This window comes from Mus musculus, chromosome 14, assembly GCF_000001635.26.
Source record: "Mus musculus strain C57BL/6J chromosome 14, GRCm38.p6 C57BL/6J".
In the NCBI taxonomy this organism is placed as follows: domain Eukaryota; kingdom Metazoa; phylum Chordata; class Mammalia; order Rodentia; family Muridae; genus Mus; species Mus musculus.
This window is the reverse complement of record NC_000080.6, coordinates 34,809,369-34,827,174: the sequence shown is the minus strand read 5'-3', so window position 1 is coordinate 34,827,174 and position 17,806 is coordinate 34,809,369. Positions and strand designations below refer to the sequence as shown.

The 17,806-nt window shown below is 52.1% G+C and overlaps 1 protein-coding gene across 3 annotated transcripts in view; it reads right to left on the bottom strand.

Moving 5' to 3' along the window:
- Nucleotides 1-7,172, bottom strand: part of Grid1 (glutamate receptor, ionotropic, delta 1) — a 763,385-nt gene extending 756,213 nt beyond the window's left edge. Inside the window, exons 1-2 of one of the 3 annotated variants that reach the window (XM_011244962.3) lie at nt 6,869-7,172; nt 4,467-4,622 (exon numbers count right to left, since the gene is read on the bottom strand). In XM_011244962.3, coding sequence (XP_011243264.1) covers nt 4,467-4,622; nt 6,869-6,947 — 235 coding nt within the window. In that variant the 5' untranslated portion in view covers nt 6,948-7,172. The remainder of the gene's footprint in view (nt 1-4,466; nt 4,623-6,868) is intronic. The other 2 variants (XM_006518565.3, NM_008166.2) reach the window with 2 other exon arrangements.
- Between the last annotated feature and the right edge of the window lie 10,634 nt (nt 7,173-17,806).

The window sequence follows — 17,806 nt, the reverse complement described above, 5'->3', positions numbered from 1 at the left end:
TAAATACTTAAATATGTATATCTCAGCATAAATGATGACTTTCTTGAATGAATGAATGAATGAATGAATGAATGAGTGAATGAGTGACCATGCATACCAGGAAACACATACAGGCACTAGAAGTAATGTTTACAGTTAGTTCATGGATGCTTCAGAAAAAGCCAGTTAATAGCACATGGAACAGGATGGGAGCCCTCTTCATTTATAAAACACAATGGAAGAAAAAAGGCTGGAAGAAACTAGTTCAGTAGAATTCGGGGGTGGGGTTGTTTGGCTTCTTGCTGCTTTCTGTACCTTCCAGGTTTTATGTAATAAGCATGTGCTGGCCTCTTTCTCTCCTACATTTTAAAAGTAACACACGTTCATTGTAGCCATGCATTCCTTTAGTAGCTGGGGGCTTGGGGTAAAAGCTAAAAAACGAAAAGGTCATTTAGGGTCCTCCCTCAAGGAATTCAGTAGCTGAAGAAACTGTGTGGCTGAAAATATCAACAGCCCTAAGAGACGCTGAGGAAAAAGTCATAGCTGGGTCAGGGAATAGGAAGGGAATTAGTGTTTACTGAACACCAACCTCGGGCCTTATGCAGGCAATTTATACATGTCTCATCTCATCTAATCCTTCCAATGGTCCCAAGAGGCAGCAACTACAATTATTCCCTTTTAACAGATCTAGAAGCAGCAGCTCAGCACAGGGTCAAGGCTCCCCCAGGTCATGCAGTGAGCGAGGCAGGCTCTCTGCTAGCTTTCTCTGGGCTCCAGCATTCAGGCCTCCAGCCCTGGGTCACCACAACGCTGTCTCTCAAATTACAACAAAATATCACCGCAATCCCTTGCTGGGGACACACTGAGCACTTCTCTTCTCTAAGGTGAAGACTGACTCCCAGCATGCCCTTACTCCCCATCCCCCAAATACTGTCTTCTGCAATAAGTGTCCGTGCTCAGGAGAAAAAGCTGGGATAGTCATCCAGCTAGAGCCAGCTACTGGGCAGACAAGTACCCCATAGAACACAGCCAAGAAAGGAGACCCAGTGAGCTGAATACTTGCTCCACAGGCACAAGGCCAGGGGGAGGAGGCTGCTAAGCAATGCTCGGCTTCTCCCAGGGCCTCCAGGGATAGCTCCTCCCTTCCCTTCTAGGCACCAGGAGCTATGCAGAGTCAGGGAATGGATAACAAGGTGGATTTCAGCCTGTGCCATTCCCACGGTTGAAAGTGCATGCCAGCTTTAACCACTACACACCAAATTAGCAGCAGGCCCTGGCTGGGGTTCTTTACCTAGAAACCGCCGACCCAATCCTCAGTATCTAACCCGCTCATTCCAGATGTGCAGAAACACTCCCAGACCCTTCTGAGAGTGTCCTCTTACCATTCTTGGAGACTGAGACATTTTTCCAGTTACACAAAAAAAGAAACTAGTGACCATTTAAAAAACAAACAAACAAACAAACAATGTCTAAACCAGTAAAAGGCCCTGACTAGAGCCTTGCTTGCCTAGAAAAAATTGCACTTGGGGCTTGAAGGTCAAATGGCACATAGCTCTGTGTTGTCTGTTGTTTAGATTGTTCCACCGGTTGGCAAGTAAAAGACCAGGTATGAGAACCAAGTGTGGTGCTGGAGGAAGGCTAGCCTCTAATGCTAGCACTCAGGAGGATGAAGTAAAAGAAGAGCCTGCGCTACTGAGCAAATCCCTGCCTCAAAAACACACCCCCCCCCCCAAAGTTCTATTTTGCAACTGAAGTACAGACCTAGACAGTCTCCTTTTTCTTGTTTCTTGTTTCTTCTTTTAAGGAAGCTTTGTCTGGATGCCCAGAGTAGCCACTTGCTATGTGAGCACACTAAGCGCACAACAGTGCATTGTTTTCTTTCTTAAAGATTTATTTGTTTTATGTATATGAGTACCCCATCTTCAAACACACCAGAAGAGGGCAGTGGATCCCACTACAGATGGTTGTGAGCCACCATGTGGTTGCTGGGATTTGAATTCAGGATCTCTGGGAAGAGGAGCCAGTGCTCTTAACTTCTCCAGCCCCATGAGGCGTCTCTTAAAGTTGGTTTTTTTTTTTTTTTTCATTAAAAAAAAAAAAAAGGCACATCTACAATACTAGGACTTTTCCCGCCACCAAGGCACAAATCTGCTGAAGCTGTGTGACAGCTGTTTCATCAACAGAGATGACCTCTCCAGGGACCCAGCTGCACAGTTCATCCATGTATGCACCCTGCCTCCGGTTAAAACCCTGTGTAAGGGCTGGGTGTGGTGGCTCACGCCTTTAATCCCAGCACTGGGGAGGCAGAGGCAGGTGGATTTCTGAGTTCGAGGCCACCCTGGTCTACAGAGTGAGTTCCAGGACATCCAGGGCTACACAGAAAAACACTGTCTTGAAAAAACAAACAAATAAAAAAAAAAAACTGTGTAAGATTGTCACCTTCAGTCCCCGGGGTCCTTCTGGTAGAGATAGCTATGCCCTACACCATGAAGAAAGTCACCAGAACCTGCAACCATTGTCGAGGTGTGCTAATCTGATAGAGGCCACAGACAGAGGTCCCAAGGAGTCATGATGAGAACACACCCACAAAAATGTCTGCGGTCAGAGGGCATCTGGAGACAGATTGTGGGATGGGGCCACATAAGAAGGACAGGCACTCCCCCATGACTCTACTTCAGAGGACATAAGACAACAGACCTCTGCCAGAGCCAGAAGCAGCACTTCACAGTCTTTTATGTATGTATTGAGTATTTTGCCTGAACACATAAGTGCATCACATTTGCGCAGGTACCAGCAGAGGCCAGAAGAGGGTGTACTTTAGACCTGAAGTCACAGGCAGTGGTGAGATACCATATGGGTGGTAGTAATCAAACCAGGGTCCTCTTCAAGAGTGGGAAGTGTTATTAATTGAGCCACCTCACCGGCCCCACAGATCTCAGAATAAAACAACACCAGTCTCTCCCTACCCACCACCACCTCCATTCAGCTCTTGAGACTGAAGATTTGGGCGTTTAAAACATCCTCCACCCTTTGAGCCTTACAGCCAGCAGCCCCTCCCCAAGAGCTGCCCCCTTCTCATCTTTTGCTGTAGTTAAAACCAGAAGGCCCTCAAAGTCCTCCCCCCATGCTGTGTGAAGATCCCAGCACTGTAGACTACATCCATCCATCCATCCATGGCTCACCCATCTTGAAGGTTACCGGCAGACTGGTAGACAGTATATAACCCAAAGCAACAGGCAGACCCTAGGCCCAGCAAGCCCAGGGAGAAACTGACAGCTGAGCTCCCTGCCCTGTAGCCCCGCCAGTTCTGGGAAGAAGTCCCTACATGCTATGCTTTCTACTGTACCCCTGTATCGGAGGCACTCGGAAGCACTAGCACCACAACGGAGCCTTGTTTGTTGTAAACAAGACAAAGGAGAGCGGGAAAGAGAATATAGTTGAGCAGGTTCCTGCCAGGGCCTTGACCAGAAATCAACAACAAGAGAGAGGGGACACTTCAAGAGCCTCCAGCCGAGTAGGCGTGGAGGGAATGCACGGGAAGGAAAGACAGAGGGAGCTGCTGTCACTAATGTATCAGAAGACATCAGACAACGGACATCTGCGGATGCTAAAAGCAGTAGTAGCTCCCATTACTTAATGTATAGATGTGTTTTGCCTGCACACATGTAAGTGCACTACGCGAGTGCAGGTGCCAGAGGGTGCCAGCAAAGACTGGTGGCCTCACTGGCTGCCCACCTGTTGCCCCTGCCTCCGCGAATCCTAAGCGAGCTAGCTGCGGGGGGCGGGGGGGGGCTGTTGCCCTGGGCAGCTAGTATTTTTCTGCCATCAGACCTAGTCCAGCTAGGCTCTTTTCCTGAGCGAACAGCGCCCACCTCCGGTCCAGGCGGCAACGTCTCCTAGGTCCACCGAGCAAGCACAAGCAAAGACGGACTGCTCCAAACACAGTGGAGAGAGGCAGAGAAGCTGAGGACCCGAGGGGCAGAAGCTTCTAGGACCCACAGAGTGTGCAACTGAGCGCTCGACAGGCTGGGCTACAGACAGGACAAACAGGAAGAGCTCTGAGCTACGAGCTCCCGTGGGCTGCAGGACACAAGAGGCTTCTGGGGAAGTGCACACGACAACGGGAACCCGACACGAAGACACACCCACCCACAAACACGCGAGAAACAAAGACCTCCCTGAGCCACACGCCTGCTCGGTAGCGGCGCAGAGCGCACACGCGCATCCACCTGGCCGGAAAGAAGCCACACAGTCCTGCCAGGAGAGCCGTTTGAGGTGCGTAGAGGCTCTCTGCTTGCCCAGACCGCACCGAACCGCCTACCTTGCTAGGCCTGGGAGGACACGCCACCATGCCTGACATAGCAGCCAAGTAAGTGCCCAAGAGGCTCTGTACAACGGATTGGGTAGCAACCCTGCCTGGACCCATTGCTGCACGGCCTCACTGCCTGCAGCCTAGTGACTCATGCATGGGCTCAGTGACCACTCACCTTCTTGCACCGCCTGGAACGGATTATTGGCCTCGATGACCTTGATGGAGTAGGTGATCTTCTCACTCTGCAGGATGTCATCATTGAGGCTCAGGTCTGATACAGCCAACTGGAACACCCTGTCGTCCTTGGCTGCGTTCTCCTCGAAGATGGCACCTGAGGAAGAAGAGGGGTCAAGACCAAGCCTGGAGAGGAACCCTTCCCATGTTCATTTAGCCCTAGGGTCAGACCACTGGGTACCACGTGGTGGGAGGACTGAGCTAGACTTTGGTTTGGTTTGGTTTATAATGCTTTGTTGAGACAGGTTCTCCTTCTGTGCCCCTAGATGCTTTCAATTCATGGTGATTCTTTATGCCTCAGCCTTCACAAGTAGAGAGATTTCAGGCATGAGGCACTAGCCTCAAGACTCTGTGCTGATTGTTGATTGGGTAGTTTAAACATCTCCCATCATAACCCAAACGGGGTGTGTTCCCCTCGCCACATCATACACGTGCACGGTTGACATAAGTTACACATTCATAGCCCACATGCTACCATCAGGTCACATGTGCTTCTTAAGCAAAGCACCTCATGTCCCAGCCATGACCCATACAGTAAGAGACTGAGGTAGCCTCCTGCTCAGATGCACCTGATGTGGTCCCATAAATCCCATCCCAGGAACCAGAGTAAATTCTCCAAAATGATAAGGTTCCCCTATCCCAATTCCAGAATGGAGTGATGACTTTTTTTTTTTCCTTTGCATTCCCTGGCAAATGCAGAAGTGAAAAGGTGGTCCACGGCCGGCCGGCTCTCCTGCACCAAAGACTTTTTTTTCTTTAAGCAGAAGGCATTGATAACCAGAATCTTGTATGGTCAAGATGCTACCAGGCCTGGTGCCTCTGCTCTTCGTTTCTCACTTCCTCTTCCTGTATGTATGAAAGGGGTGGGGCTATATCCTAAACCCCTAGACATTCTGATCTAGCAAGACTGGAGAGTCCCAGAAGAAACCACTCTTGAATGGCCCTTCTAGAAGCAGGAACAGCTCATCCGGAGCTCTGGCAGACCTGACGCTTTCACTAGGCACACAGCTTCCCTGACCCTGCCCCTATAGCGGAGATCAGTTGGACTGCTGCTCTGGGGTCCTCACTGACCCCCCACAGCCCCTTTACCAGGCGCCGAGGGTCATTGCCAAGGTCCTATTGCTTGGCCTTCTAATTGCCCTGGAGCCGAGAGCTGGGTAGGAAAAGGACTCGGCTCCCGAATTCCTCACTATACTGGAGCCGCAATGCTGACCGCGAGACCCACTCTGGCTCCTGGGCGGGAAGCACGTTTGGATCTTGGCCCGGCACCGGCACCAGAGGGGAGGCCGCAGCCCTTGGAGTAGAGACTCTGTCCCTGTCATCCCCTCCACCTTCTGCTCCGCGGGTAACATCAGCCACGTTTCCTCACACCTCCCAACCCCCAGTTTATCCGTGTTAGCTGGTCTTTCCCAACTTCCGGAAAGGCGACTGCAGAGGGGCTCCCCCATAAGCGACCGCTGTTAGTCCCCCAACCGGGCCCAACTTCTCGAGATCCCAGCCATTCTGCTCCAAACTCCTGATCACTACCCCTCCTCCGGTCTCCCCTTCCTCTGCTTTTCCTCTTCTTCCTCTCCATCCAGCGCCCCCCACCCCACTATCCATGCTCCTTCCGTTCACCCCTACCATCCACACTGTACGCTGGCCCCAAGACTTATATCAGGCAGAAACTCTAGGACTGTCCAGGATTGGGCTGCAGTTGCCACAACCAGATACACACACACACACACACACACACACACCGAGAGCTACACAGACACACACCGAGAAACGGGCAAGCACTGTGTCCACTCTAACAGGCTGACAGAACGCGACAGTCGCACTGAGAAGCTCAGATGGCCCCACACACCCCAACGCCCTCTCACAGTGACACCAACCCCGTGCCAGGTGCATACACACTGGCACGCTGACAGCACCCATCCACAGACACACATGGTTCCGCTTTGGCCTCTTTGATCTTGCCCTGCCAACTTAGCTAGCCCCGAGCCCTATCCGACCCTGGCCCCAATGTTCAAGCTGTGACGAGGGGTCCAGCCCGCGGACAGCCCCGCCAGGGGCACGCATCTCGACAAGGGTCTATCCCAGGTTCCCCGCAGCCGCGGCCCTAAGTGTCGGCAGAGGCCGCGGGGCCCCGCGCACTGACAGGAGCCCCGGGGAGTAGCGAGGTGCCCGCAGGAGCGCCGAGCGGCCAGAGCACAGCTCCTCCGCGGGGCGGCGCGGGCCTTCGGGGGAACACCGACTGCCGAGCCCCTCGGCCCGGGGAGCCGCTAAGTTTGGACTCCGCGCATCATCGGCTCTATTAGGTGGCCCCCGCCCAGCCTCGGTCCGTCTGCTCTCCCAGCTCACCGATGTGGATGATGGAGTCGGCCCGCACCGTAACGCACTGGCATATCCAGGGAAGAAGCCACAGCGTCAACGCTTCCATGTCCCCCCGGCGCGCGGCTCATCCGCCCGGGCCCGGGGCGAGGCCGAGGGCAGCGCGGAGCGGGGAGGCGCCGGTCCCGGTGCAGTCCCGGGCCGCTCCCCGGGAGAGCCGAGCCCGCCCGTGCGTCTTCCCCCGCGCTCCCGCCCCTGCGCCCTGCGCCCGCCCCAACCCAGCCCAGCCCAGCCCAGCGCTCTCGGGCTCCCGCGCCGGCTCTGGTTGCGGTTGCGGCGGCGCTCGCAGCCCGAGCCCAGGCCGGCGCGGCGGGGGCGGCCCGCGGCTGTGGCGGCGGCGCTTCCAGCGGCTCGAGCGGCTCTGGGGGCGGCAGAGGCAGAGGCGGCGGCGGCCCGGCCCGCGCGGCGGCTCCGGGCTGGCTATGTGTCTGAGCCCAGGCGAGGAGCGAACTGCGGAGGACGCCCCCTCCCCTCCCCCTCCCCCTCGGCGGCGCTCCCCCTCCCCTCCCGCCCGCCTCCCTCCCCTCCGCCCTCCTCTCCACCACGTGACTGCGGAGCCTTAGCCTAGCCGCGCGCCGCTCGCCCGCTCGGAGGGGGCGCCCGGTGCTCCGCGCTCCCGGCCGGGGGATGCTACGAGGACGGCACCACGGTGGGGACTTGGTCTGTCTGCGGCGAGCCTAGGCTTGGCCGTGTGGGCCCGGCCTCTGGGTTCGCTGGAGAAACGGAGTAGGCACAGCCATCGACTACCCTCGGGGAGGGGGAACTCGGAACTCGCTGGCGCTGGGGGACTTCAGCCGAGATTTTGCAGTCCTGTCCCTGACCAGAACGGATCAGGGGGTCTCGGAACCCGACCCCCGACTCATGCAGCCTGCAAAGAGACTACAGACCGGGGCACCGAGCCAGGAGGCATCGGGATGCTTAGCGGGCGGGCGGCGGGCTCGAACCCTGGCTGTCCGGGTAGATTTCGGCGGGCGTCCATCCCCCGCCCCCGGGGCGGTGCACTGAGCCCGGAGTCGGGCAGGAGGCTCAGACTCTGAAGCCCAATTCATGGCCGGAAACCGGCGCAGCCGTGACCGCGGCGCCTGGACGTGAGGAGCCTTCCAAGCGGCCGGCGCTCTCAGACAGCGACCTGTACGAAGCCTTCTAGAGCGAGCCCGGGAGGAAAGCTCGCTCCCAGCCGCGGAAGCAGAGCGGGGCTCCCGCCGCCTCCGGGTTCCCTGACTCTGGCTGACCACCCCCGTGAAGCTGCTGAGAGATGGGGGGGGGGGGGCGAGGTCGCAATCCGGTCTCAATTCTCTCACCCAGGTCCTAGTTGGACGAGGCTCCACTTAACACACCTAAGATTTCAGGGAAACAGTTGAGCCCTCCAGGATTCTGATTCCTTCGGAAACCGGGTCCAGCTGAGTCTGGCAGAACTGGGCGCCAGGATGAGCACTGGGTTCAAAGAACCAAGATAGGCTCAGCTTTGCCTAGAGCTCCCAGCACCGTAGGAAAGGTAGACGGCCATACAGGTCATTAAAAAATGTGGAGAGGACAGTTGAGGAGCTTTGGGCCTGGGCTCTGGCCCAGCCTAAGGGAGAAAGGCAGCTATGGATTCTGAAAGAAGAAGATAGTTTCCAAAGGCTACTTAGGGAGGAGAAGCTTGCAGGCATTTGGTGCTGCTAGTGAGCCAAAACAGGAAGAGAAGAAAGAACTGTGTGGGGAACGTGCATTTGTGTGTGTGTGAAGCTGCCAGCCACTGAGTTGTCACTGGCAAATTCAGCTTTTAAAGGGTTGGCGAGGAGTCTGTGCAGAGAGGCCAGAAGGGTCCTGGAAGCTGTTGTTAGGCAGTGTCTCAGCTGACCAGAGGGGTAATGGGGCTATGCGACATCAAAGAGCACTGTTCTATGATGAGGGGACATGGTGAGCGCGGAAGAGAGAAAAAGCCTCCCTCCCGTGGGTGGGAGGGAGGCTGGGCTGCAGGACTAAGTGCGGCCCTACACAACTTACCTTTTCAAGAAAGGTACCACCACAGGACCCTGCGGTAGGAGGGGGGAAGTGCCTATCCAGCTGATCCAAAATCCCCGCCTCTCCAGTTTTTCAGCCCTGCGAAGTTGCAGCATTCCCTAGCTGAAAAGTTGTAGGGAAGTGGGAACTAAAGTCTCATCAGCTTCAGGATTTAACAATGTAGCTCCTCCTGTGGGGACTGACTCCATGGTGGGAAGACAGTAAGGAAGTGTGAACACAGGCACACGGTTCAATCCTGGATGATGGAGTCACTATAGTTTGAGACCTGCAGGTCACATCTCAAGTTGGAGCCCCTGAAAATGTGTAGCCTGGAGAAACCTCCCCTCCTGAGCTGAGCACCCCTTGTCTTCAAACCCCGGGGTGCTACGGAGTCATTTGCCATCCCCGGGTAATCCAGAGAAGCTGGGGCCTGTGAATCTGATCTACAGAACACGCCACACTAGAAGCCCAAACTAGAAGGTCCTGCACACTCCATCCCTGGCCATTAGGGCAATTCTGCACAACTCTTACTTCTAGAGAAGTCCAGAGACCACAAGAGACCAAAGCAGACCCATCTCTAGGCAGGAGGATTGTGGTCTTATCTCTGCTGCATGATGTTAGGATTGGCAGCAGCTCCCAGAGAGCAGGGCTGGGGGCCATGCTCACCCAACCTTTGTTTCTAGCTGAGTTCAGCCTTGACAAGTCCTGACCATCTCTGAGACTGTAAAACTCTTTCCTCAAAATCGGGTGTCATTTTCTTTCCTTTCTTTCTTTCTTTCTCTCTCTCTCTCTCTCTCTCTCTCTCTCTCTCTCTCTCTCTCTCTCTCTCCTATTTATTTTACTTTTGAATTTTTTTACTGTTGTTTTGCTTTTGAGACAGAACAACATTTGGTTTTTGTGCAGACTGACTCCATAGTGAAATGATGGTAAGTGTGATGTGGCCACTTAGAGTCTCCAATTCATGTAGCTTTGGCTGTCCTGGAGTATGCTTTGTAGACCAGGCTAACTTCACACAGAGATCTGCCTACCTCTGCCTCCTGGGTGCTAGGGTTAAAGGCATGCGCCACTATGCCTGGCAAAATCAGGTTTGTTAAACTCAGGAAACACAGCACAAGTTCACCATTCTGTAATAACCTAGATATCGAAGGCAAGCTATCAGTGTCTAGGCCTCGAGATGTATACCCATTGCTCAGAGGGAAAGACTAACGCACACAGAAAGATAGGATTTGCCCACAACATGGGAGGAGTTGTTGGGAGAATCAGAACTCAGTCTTCTTGGGTTATCCCTCACTACACAAAGGTGTATTTATGGAAACCAAGAGTGAGTCAATCTGTCCAATCCTTTAGTTGTACTTCAGCCAACACCAGGATTGCCTTTTTGAAAGATCTCTTCGGTTAAGATGATTTTAAGGACATTTATTTAGCATGAAAACCTATGCTCAGCCCTCCCTTTCCTTCCCAGGGGGTAGGCTTTTACACACATGGACACTGAAGAAGGTTGTAGTCATCAGGCCTTTCCACTAAAGTACTGCTGGGAGCCAGCAGTTTGCAACCAACAATGCAGGTCAAATGTCCAGACAAAGAGAGAGGCCACAGGGGCCCACTTGGAAGACACAACCGTTGTGACTGGCACTCTAGAAACACAAATCTCACCAGTCTCCATCACCATTCTCATTCCAGACAATAACTGGGTCAAGAAAAGGACACCTGGAATCCTGGCCCTCCTTGTGACCTGTGATCCTGGCAGGTCTGGGGAGTCTCCTACCCAAGTAGAGCCACCACCTGACCAGCCCCAGAACAGATGCATCCTAAGGATGTACACCGCCTAGGGAGCTGTCCAGGGTACCTGAGACCAGCATCTTCCTCCTGCAAAGCACAGCTGGCGGTCCAGCTGCAATTGCAGGAAGGGTGCAGCTGGCAGACAGACCACAAGGAAGTCTACAGCTTTGGCTATGGAAGCTTAGCTCCCTTGTGTGCACATGGAAGAGGCTAGGCAGACCCAAGCCTAGCTGTAGAGGGCTCAGCCGGCATCTAGGAAAGAGCGCTCACTACCCACAGGCTCCAAGGAACCTACTCACTGGTAGGACCTGAGGAGAGCCACTGCCTCCCTACCCAGCTTCCCATTGCTGCTTTGCCTTGCTTTATTTTGTTTGCTGAGGCAAGGTCTTACCGTGCATCTTAGACCACCCACGAATTTGAGATCCTCCTGTTTCAGCCCCCAAAATGGAATTGTAGGCGTGTGCAGGCTGCTGGGGTATGCCCGAGATGACTACTACTGTTATTGCTGCTGCTGCTGCTACTCTTCCTCCTTCCTCCTCCTTTTCCTCTTCGTTCTCCTCCTCTTCCTCTTCTTCTTCCTTCTCCTCTTCCTCTTCTTCTTTCTCCTCCTCTTTCTCTTCTTCTTCCTCCTCTTCCTCTTCTTCCTCCTCCTCCTTTTTCTTCCTCCTCCTTTCCCTCTTCTTCCTCATCTCCTCTTCCTCTTCTTCCCCCTCCTCCTCTTCCTCCACCTCTCCCTCCTCCTTCTCCTCCCCCTCCTCCTCTTCCTCCTCTTCCTCCTTTAACACACTCCCTTATTGCTTGTTTCCTCCATTCCCTCAGCAGCCATCTGACACATCTGTTGAATGATAATGACCCAGCTCTGCTTTGTCTCTTTTGCCAACCTCTCTCATCTCGTTTTTAGTACTTATATTTATTTGATCATCCTTTATATGACTGTGTTTTGTTTTGTTTTGTTTTGTTTTGTTTTGTTTTTGTTTTAGTTTGCTTTCCCTCTTGGTCATTCTCTTGAGTTTTTACTTTCAAATTTCCCAGGCCAGCAATCTCTAGTCTCACTTATCCCATGATTCGAAGCTTCATTGATTTAGTCTTCAGTTTTATGGAGGACAGTGTGGCTGGAGAAAGTGCAGCTGGGGATAGCCTCCTCCCAAGAGCAGGATGCTGAGTCGGCATCAGGGCAGGACCCGCACAGCTGAGGGCACTGTCGATAATGCAGGCATCACCATGGCTGGCAGCCCAGGAGCCACATGCCAATGAGGAGAAAAAAAAAAGATCATGTCTTGTGTGATCACACCCCAACAGGAGCACCTCATCTTTGTAAGGAAAAGGCCTTCCTTCATCTATTCCCTTATACAGAACAAGACGCAGTGTGATTAGAATCAACCACCCCAAGAAGCTACCTATGGGGGGAGAAAAAGCAGGCTAGAGTGCTGGATCCAGAAGGGTGCTTTGGGCAGGAAGACGGCGGGGTCAAACCACAACTAGAGCCATCTGAGGCTCCCACAAAAATGCTCTGGAACCTCCTAATCCCTTGGGTCCCTGGAAGATCCACCCCTTCCTTCAGGCTTTCTGAAAGAAGAAGAAAAGTGAAGTTTGCACAATGATGTCTTGAGTTGAAAGGGACAGTCAAAGGGAAGTAAGGTGTGGGCACACCCAGACACACCCTTCTGAGCTGTCATGCCAGCCTCTGGAGGAGCAGTGTTTGCATCCTTCCAATCGGAGGCTCTGCAATCTACAAGCATGGGGAATCTTCAGGACAGGTCCATGCTCCTGGGACACCTAAGCCCAACAATGAATACGGGTCTCCTGCTGCCACTCAGACTTTTGAGGCCACACCTAAGCACAAGGTCTGGCCCTGCCCTATCCCCGTTACTTGCTGACTCCCCAGCTTCCCAGCCATGATGGCTAGCACAGCTTCTCCACTCTATTCTACCAGTCTTGCATCTGCATCCCTGCCCTTTTAAACCTTGGGGACCGCTGTCCCATCACTATGTGGTTAACAGGACTAAGTGGCTGGGACCTGAACCCTAGCCTGTCTGTCTACTTCAGAGACAAAGTCAGGCCCCAACACCCTCATCAGGCATGGCCCAGCCAACCCTAGACAGAGAATGCCCAGAGCTCAGCCCTTCTCTCTGCTGCCCAGGGCTCCTCTTGCAGCTGCCTGAAGGATCGGCAAATCCTAAGCTGAGACGATGACTGGAGTTTAGAATGTCAATGTGTTTCCTATACAGGAAGGGATGGGAAGAAAAGCCCATGGAAAGCAAAGTATAAATTGGAAGGTACTATGATGGAAGTTGCCAGAATAGTTCTTGTTGGCGATGCAGAAGCCAGACACACACCTTTCTAGATCCATATCAACAGAGCAGGCATCCTGGGTGGCCATATTTTGCAGCAAAGACTTGTCAACCATGGTATCTTCGGTGGGCATCCCAGGGAAGTCAAGGAGCCACTAAAGGTCTAAAGATGGCTCAGTGGCAAGAATACTCACTGTTCTCCAAGTTCTGTTCCATGGCTCACAACTAGCTAAACTAGCCTGTCCCTGCCTCTGTAGCAACACAGGCTACACAGTGACACCATCTGTGTAGCCTCCCTTAGCCTTAAGGAGACATTCACGATTGGGTGTAGGGGACATTTTGACAATTCAGGACAATCTCCTTATGCCCAGAAACTTACTTAAACCTGCAAATGTTTTTTTTTTTCCAAATCAGGATGTAATATTCCCAATGGTGCTTTCAGGAGCACCATTGTAGACAAGGAACAGGCTGGACCAAGGTCGTCTGATCCCCAAGCTCCTACCTCATGAAGGGATACCTGCTGCTCATCTCTGGGGACAGCAGAGAACGTGTGAGTGTCAGAGAGCATCCTGTACAGAGTCAGGGTGGGAAATTTCCCATGTTTCCTGGTAGCCAGGTGGCCAAAGGCCTTTTCCTCCTGTTAGGACTCATAGAAGAAAAAAACAAAAACAAAAACAAAAACAAAACATATTTTTAATTTAATGTGTATATACTATGTGGTTGCAAGTGTGCTTGGGGGCCACAAGAGGGCAGCAGATGGGGATAAGAGGGACCGGGCTGACTTTACCCAGCTTCCCAACCAACAGAGAAAAGGAAAAGATGTTGTCTCAAGTTCAGTGATGTAACAACAAAGCAAATTAACAAAAAGAAGCAGCCCAAACCTGGAGCAGCTTAGTCCAAGCCTGGGGACACACTCCAGCTCCCTGGAAGCTCAACCCCACATGAGTCCAGGTTGCAGATACCCCAAGCATCAGCCATGTGTGCCCTCATATGGAGGCCAGAAAATAGGCTGAAAGGCAAGGAACATCTCTTAGTGAGAAACCGCCATTGGACCTTTTCCACCACTTCCCCTTAGCCTGTGTGGGGCACAAGGCCATGGGAGGCAGGGGTCAGCAGGAGAGACTGCTGGACACAGCCACCAGGTGACAGGTATATCTGAGACACACTGCAGACAATCTGCCCTACTTTCTAATAGCAAGCCATCCCACCTTATTTCTTTCAAGACAGAAAGCCCTTTTTTGTTTCTATTCAAAAAAAAAAAAAAAAAAAGCTTGTTTCGATGTCTCCTTTGGTCTAGAACATGTGGAAAAGAACATCCCACAATTCAAAACACCATAGCCATGACCTTCCTTCAACCAGGCGTGGCTCTGGGGGTCTTTCAGGGCTATGACACGTTGGCCAAAGCTCTGCCCATGAAGAATAAAATATGGCCGCTCAATAAATGGCCGTGCCCCCTGCGTTTTCTCTTCTGCCTACCTGGAAAACATACAGGGTCTTAGAAGCCATTGGTCATGTCAGGACCTTAAGAAGCCACACATGGATGACCCTGAGCTAGCCCACAAGCTTGCTGCTCATGAGCCCCAGTTCCAGAGCCAGCTGTACCTCCACACACATTAGCTACCATGCAGGCATTTCCATGCCAAGAGACTACCGGCCTTCGCTGATACCACCAACCAGTGATTTCATGATTCATCCATCTTGATGTTGTTGTTATTGTTATTATTGTTGTTGTTGTTGCTGCTGCTGCTGCTGCTGATGTTGTTATTGTTTTATTGAGGAGTTTTGTTTTGTTTTGTTTTGTTTTGTTTTGAGTCTTACTTTGTAGCCCAAGTTGGCTTCAAACTCAGGCTCCTCCTGTCTCAGCCTCCCAAGCACTGGGCTTATGAGATTATCCCACCAGGCTGAGTGACCTGTCCTTTTTTCTATTCAAGGACAGAAATTGTGTAATTTTCTTATTGCTTGACTTCCAGTGGCAGAGCACCTGCCTACCACACACTAGAGCCAGCACCACAGCCGACCGGAAACTCCACAGAGGAAGGAGTTTTACTTACGCCTTATTTCTAGTACCCAGAACAGTAGCTGTCATACCCAGGAGATGCTGGTGTGTTAAATCAATCAGTTAGCATCTCAATAAAAATTTCCTGAAAACACGGTTTTTAGTAGCTGATCAGGTTTTGTCCCACAGAATAGAGCATACTTGATATAACTGGTCATACAATACTACTGTAAGATCTTTGTGTATATATTTTCTGCTCTTATACAATTGTTTTCTTAGGATAAATGCCCAGAATTGGAGTTATTAGGTGAAAGGCTATAAAATATTTAAGCCTTTTAACGTATAATTCCCAAAGCTGTACACTCCAAAGCTGTTTTTTAAGCCAATTTACACTCCCGCACACAATTAATGAAAATATCGTCTCTACCCCGTCCCAAACACAGGCGTTATTCATTTCTTTCTTGCTTTTTTTTTTTTCCTCCATCCTGATAAGTGAGCATGTATTTCTCAAAACTGCGGCGAAGCACATTCCCGACTCCCTAGGAACACTGAGGACTCTGCCAGTCTGGGGTCTTTGGCTGGTCCCCTTCCAAAAGTTCCTGGCACCTATTCTTTTGTTGTAGGTACCACATGTGGTGTTGATGACGTCCTTTGGTCAGTGTTCAATCCCCTCAGGAAGAGGGACGGGAGGAACGAAGCATGGGAACGAGGCTGCCTAAGACAAGAAGCCTGGATTCCTGAAGATCTTAGGACCCTAACCACTAATGATGACATCCTTCAATGAAGCTGGTCACCTGTTAAGAGGCATACTGGGTGGGACAGACAGACATGCTGATCTTAGATCCAGAGCTTAGGGGCGGCAGTGACCTTGGATAGGTGCAAGGGAAACAAGACCTTCCTCTGGAAACAGGGTGGAAGGAAACTGATAGCAGGGATGCCCCAGCAGGGATGAACAAAAAGATCAGGAGAGACTTCCAGGAGAAAAGACATAAAGCGTAAGTTTATAAAGCATAAGACGCGCCCCTCTGAGGTGAGCTGTTCTTAGGACTGCAAGCCCTCAAATGGAAATAAGCATCCTCAGAGGACAACCGGAACTCGGTTAACCCGTGAAGGAGCACCAGGCACAGAAAAGCCCCAAGCAGAATGGAGACTGTGATCTCCGGCTCTCAAACACACCACCCCCTACCCCAACTCCTGCAACCAGGACAATTCAGGGAACCCACCAGCGCAGCCGCAGTTGTCAAGCTGAACCAGCTAGCCCGCCCAGAGCAGCCGTGGTGCAATGCTGCTCTCTGCTGGCCATTGCTGGAAATATAGCACTTCGAGGCGCTTAAGGAAGAGACTCATCTGGCAAAGCTTGAGTCTTGGTCTTAATGAAAGCAAGTGACTTCAAACTAGATTGCCTCGCCCAGCCTTAAAATTGAGGGAGACGCCTAGTATTGTTGAAACTTGATGTGTCATGTTTGGTTGATAACTCTGAGGCCCGCTGTTTCTGAAGAGAAACGGAGGAGGAGTGGATGGGGGGGGGGGGGGCGGTGCGTGTCGTGGGGAGAGAGGAGTGACAGACTTGGAGGAGAGGAAGAAGAGGAAACTGCAGTCAATATGTAATATATGATGGAAAAACAAGAGATGGGGAAGGAGGGAAGGAAGGAGGATGAGAGGGAGAGGGAAGGGAGAGAGAGAGAGAGAGAAAAGGAAGGAAGGAAGGAAGGAAGGAAGGAAGGAAGGAAGGAAGGAAGGAAGGAAGGAGAGGGAGGGAGGGAGGGAGGGAGGGAGGAAGGAAGGAAGGAAGGAAGGAAGAAAGGAAGGAAGGAAAGAAGGAAAGAAGGAAAGAAGGAAATGAAGGAAAGAAGGAAATGAAGGAGGGAAGGAGGAAGGGAAGGAAGGAGGGAGAGAAGACACCACTAGGCTGTGAGGCCTGAAAGCCGCAACAGTAATAGGCAGCCACAACATCCCCACTGGTAAAACAGTGACACATATCTTGGGAGTCACCATTAAGTGTGTAATTAAACTTAAGGTCCACTCAGTAGGAAGTACCTCATGCCTGGTATTGTGAACATAACAAAGTATCTATGGGTGGAGACATCATAGGCCTTAGAGGAAAATCTACTGCTGCCACTTCCCTAAACATGGCTTGTAACTGTATCTAAGTATTTATCCTTAGACCGACAGATAGTGTAGCCCTTGCTCCTCCTCAGAGTTTCTTTTTGTAGCAGATGGAGACCTGGACAGAGATCAACAACTGGTCCAAATGCAGAGAACATGTGAGGATGGCATTTCCAGACGCTATTTGCATGGCTACAGTACCACCTGTCACTATCAATCACCTCACATGAACCAGGCACATTGGCACATGCCTGTAACCTGCCCACCGTGTGCTCAGGAGGCTGAGGGATCATGAGTTCAAGGACAGTCCACAACTGAAAACCACGTTGCACTTGGCCAAGCTGGACTCCTCAGCATGTGCTCAAAGGCCTTCATAACTTTGCATCCCCCTAATCCAACCTGTCTCCAGAGATGCGTTAACTGTGCCCTTGGAATTTCCGGTCAGTGGGAAATTCATAACCGAACACACCGTAGTGAAACGGAAGAAGACCAGAGACCTGAAGAAAGAGCAGAAACGCAGATGGAGAAGAAAGGGTGCAGACCTTACAATTCTACAACACAGGCACAAACAGGAGAGAGACAGAGACAGACAGAGAGGGGGGAGAGAAGGAGAGGGAGAGGGAGGGAGGAAGACAGAGGGAGGGAGGGAGGGAGGGAGGGAGGGAGGGAGGGAGGGAGGGAGGGAGGGAGGGAGGGAGGGAGAGGGAGAGAGGGAGGGAGGGAGGGAGGGAGGGAGGGAGGGAGGGAGGG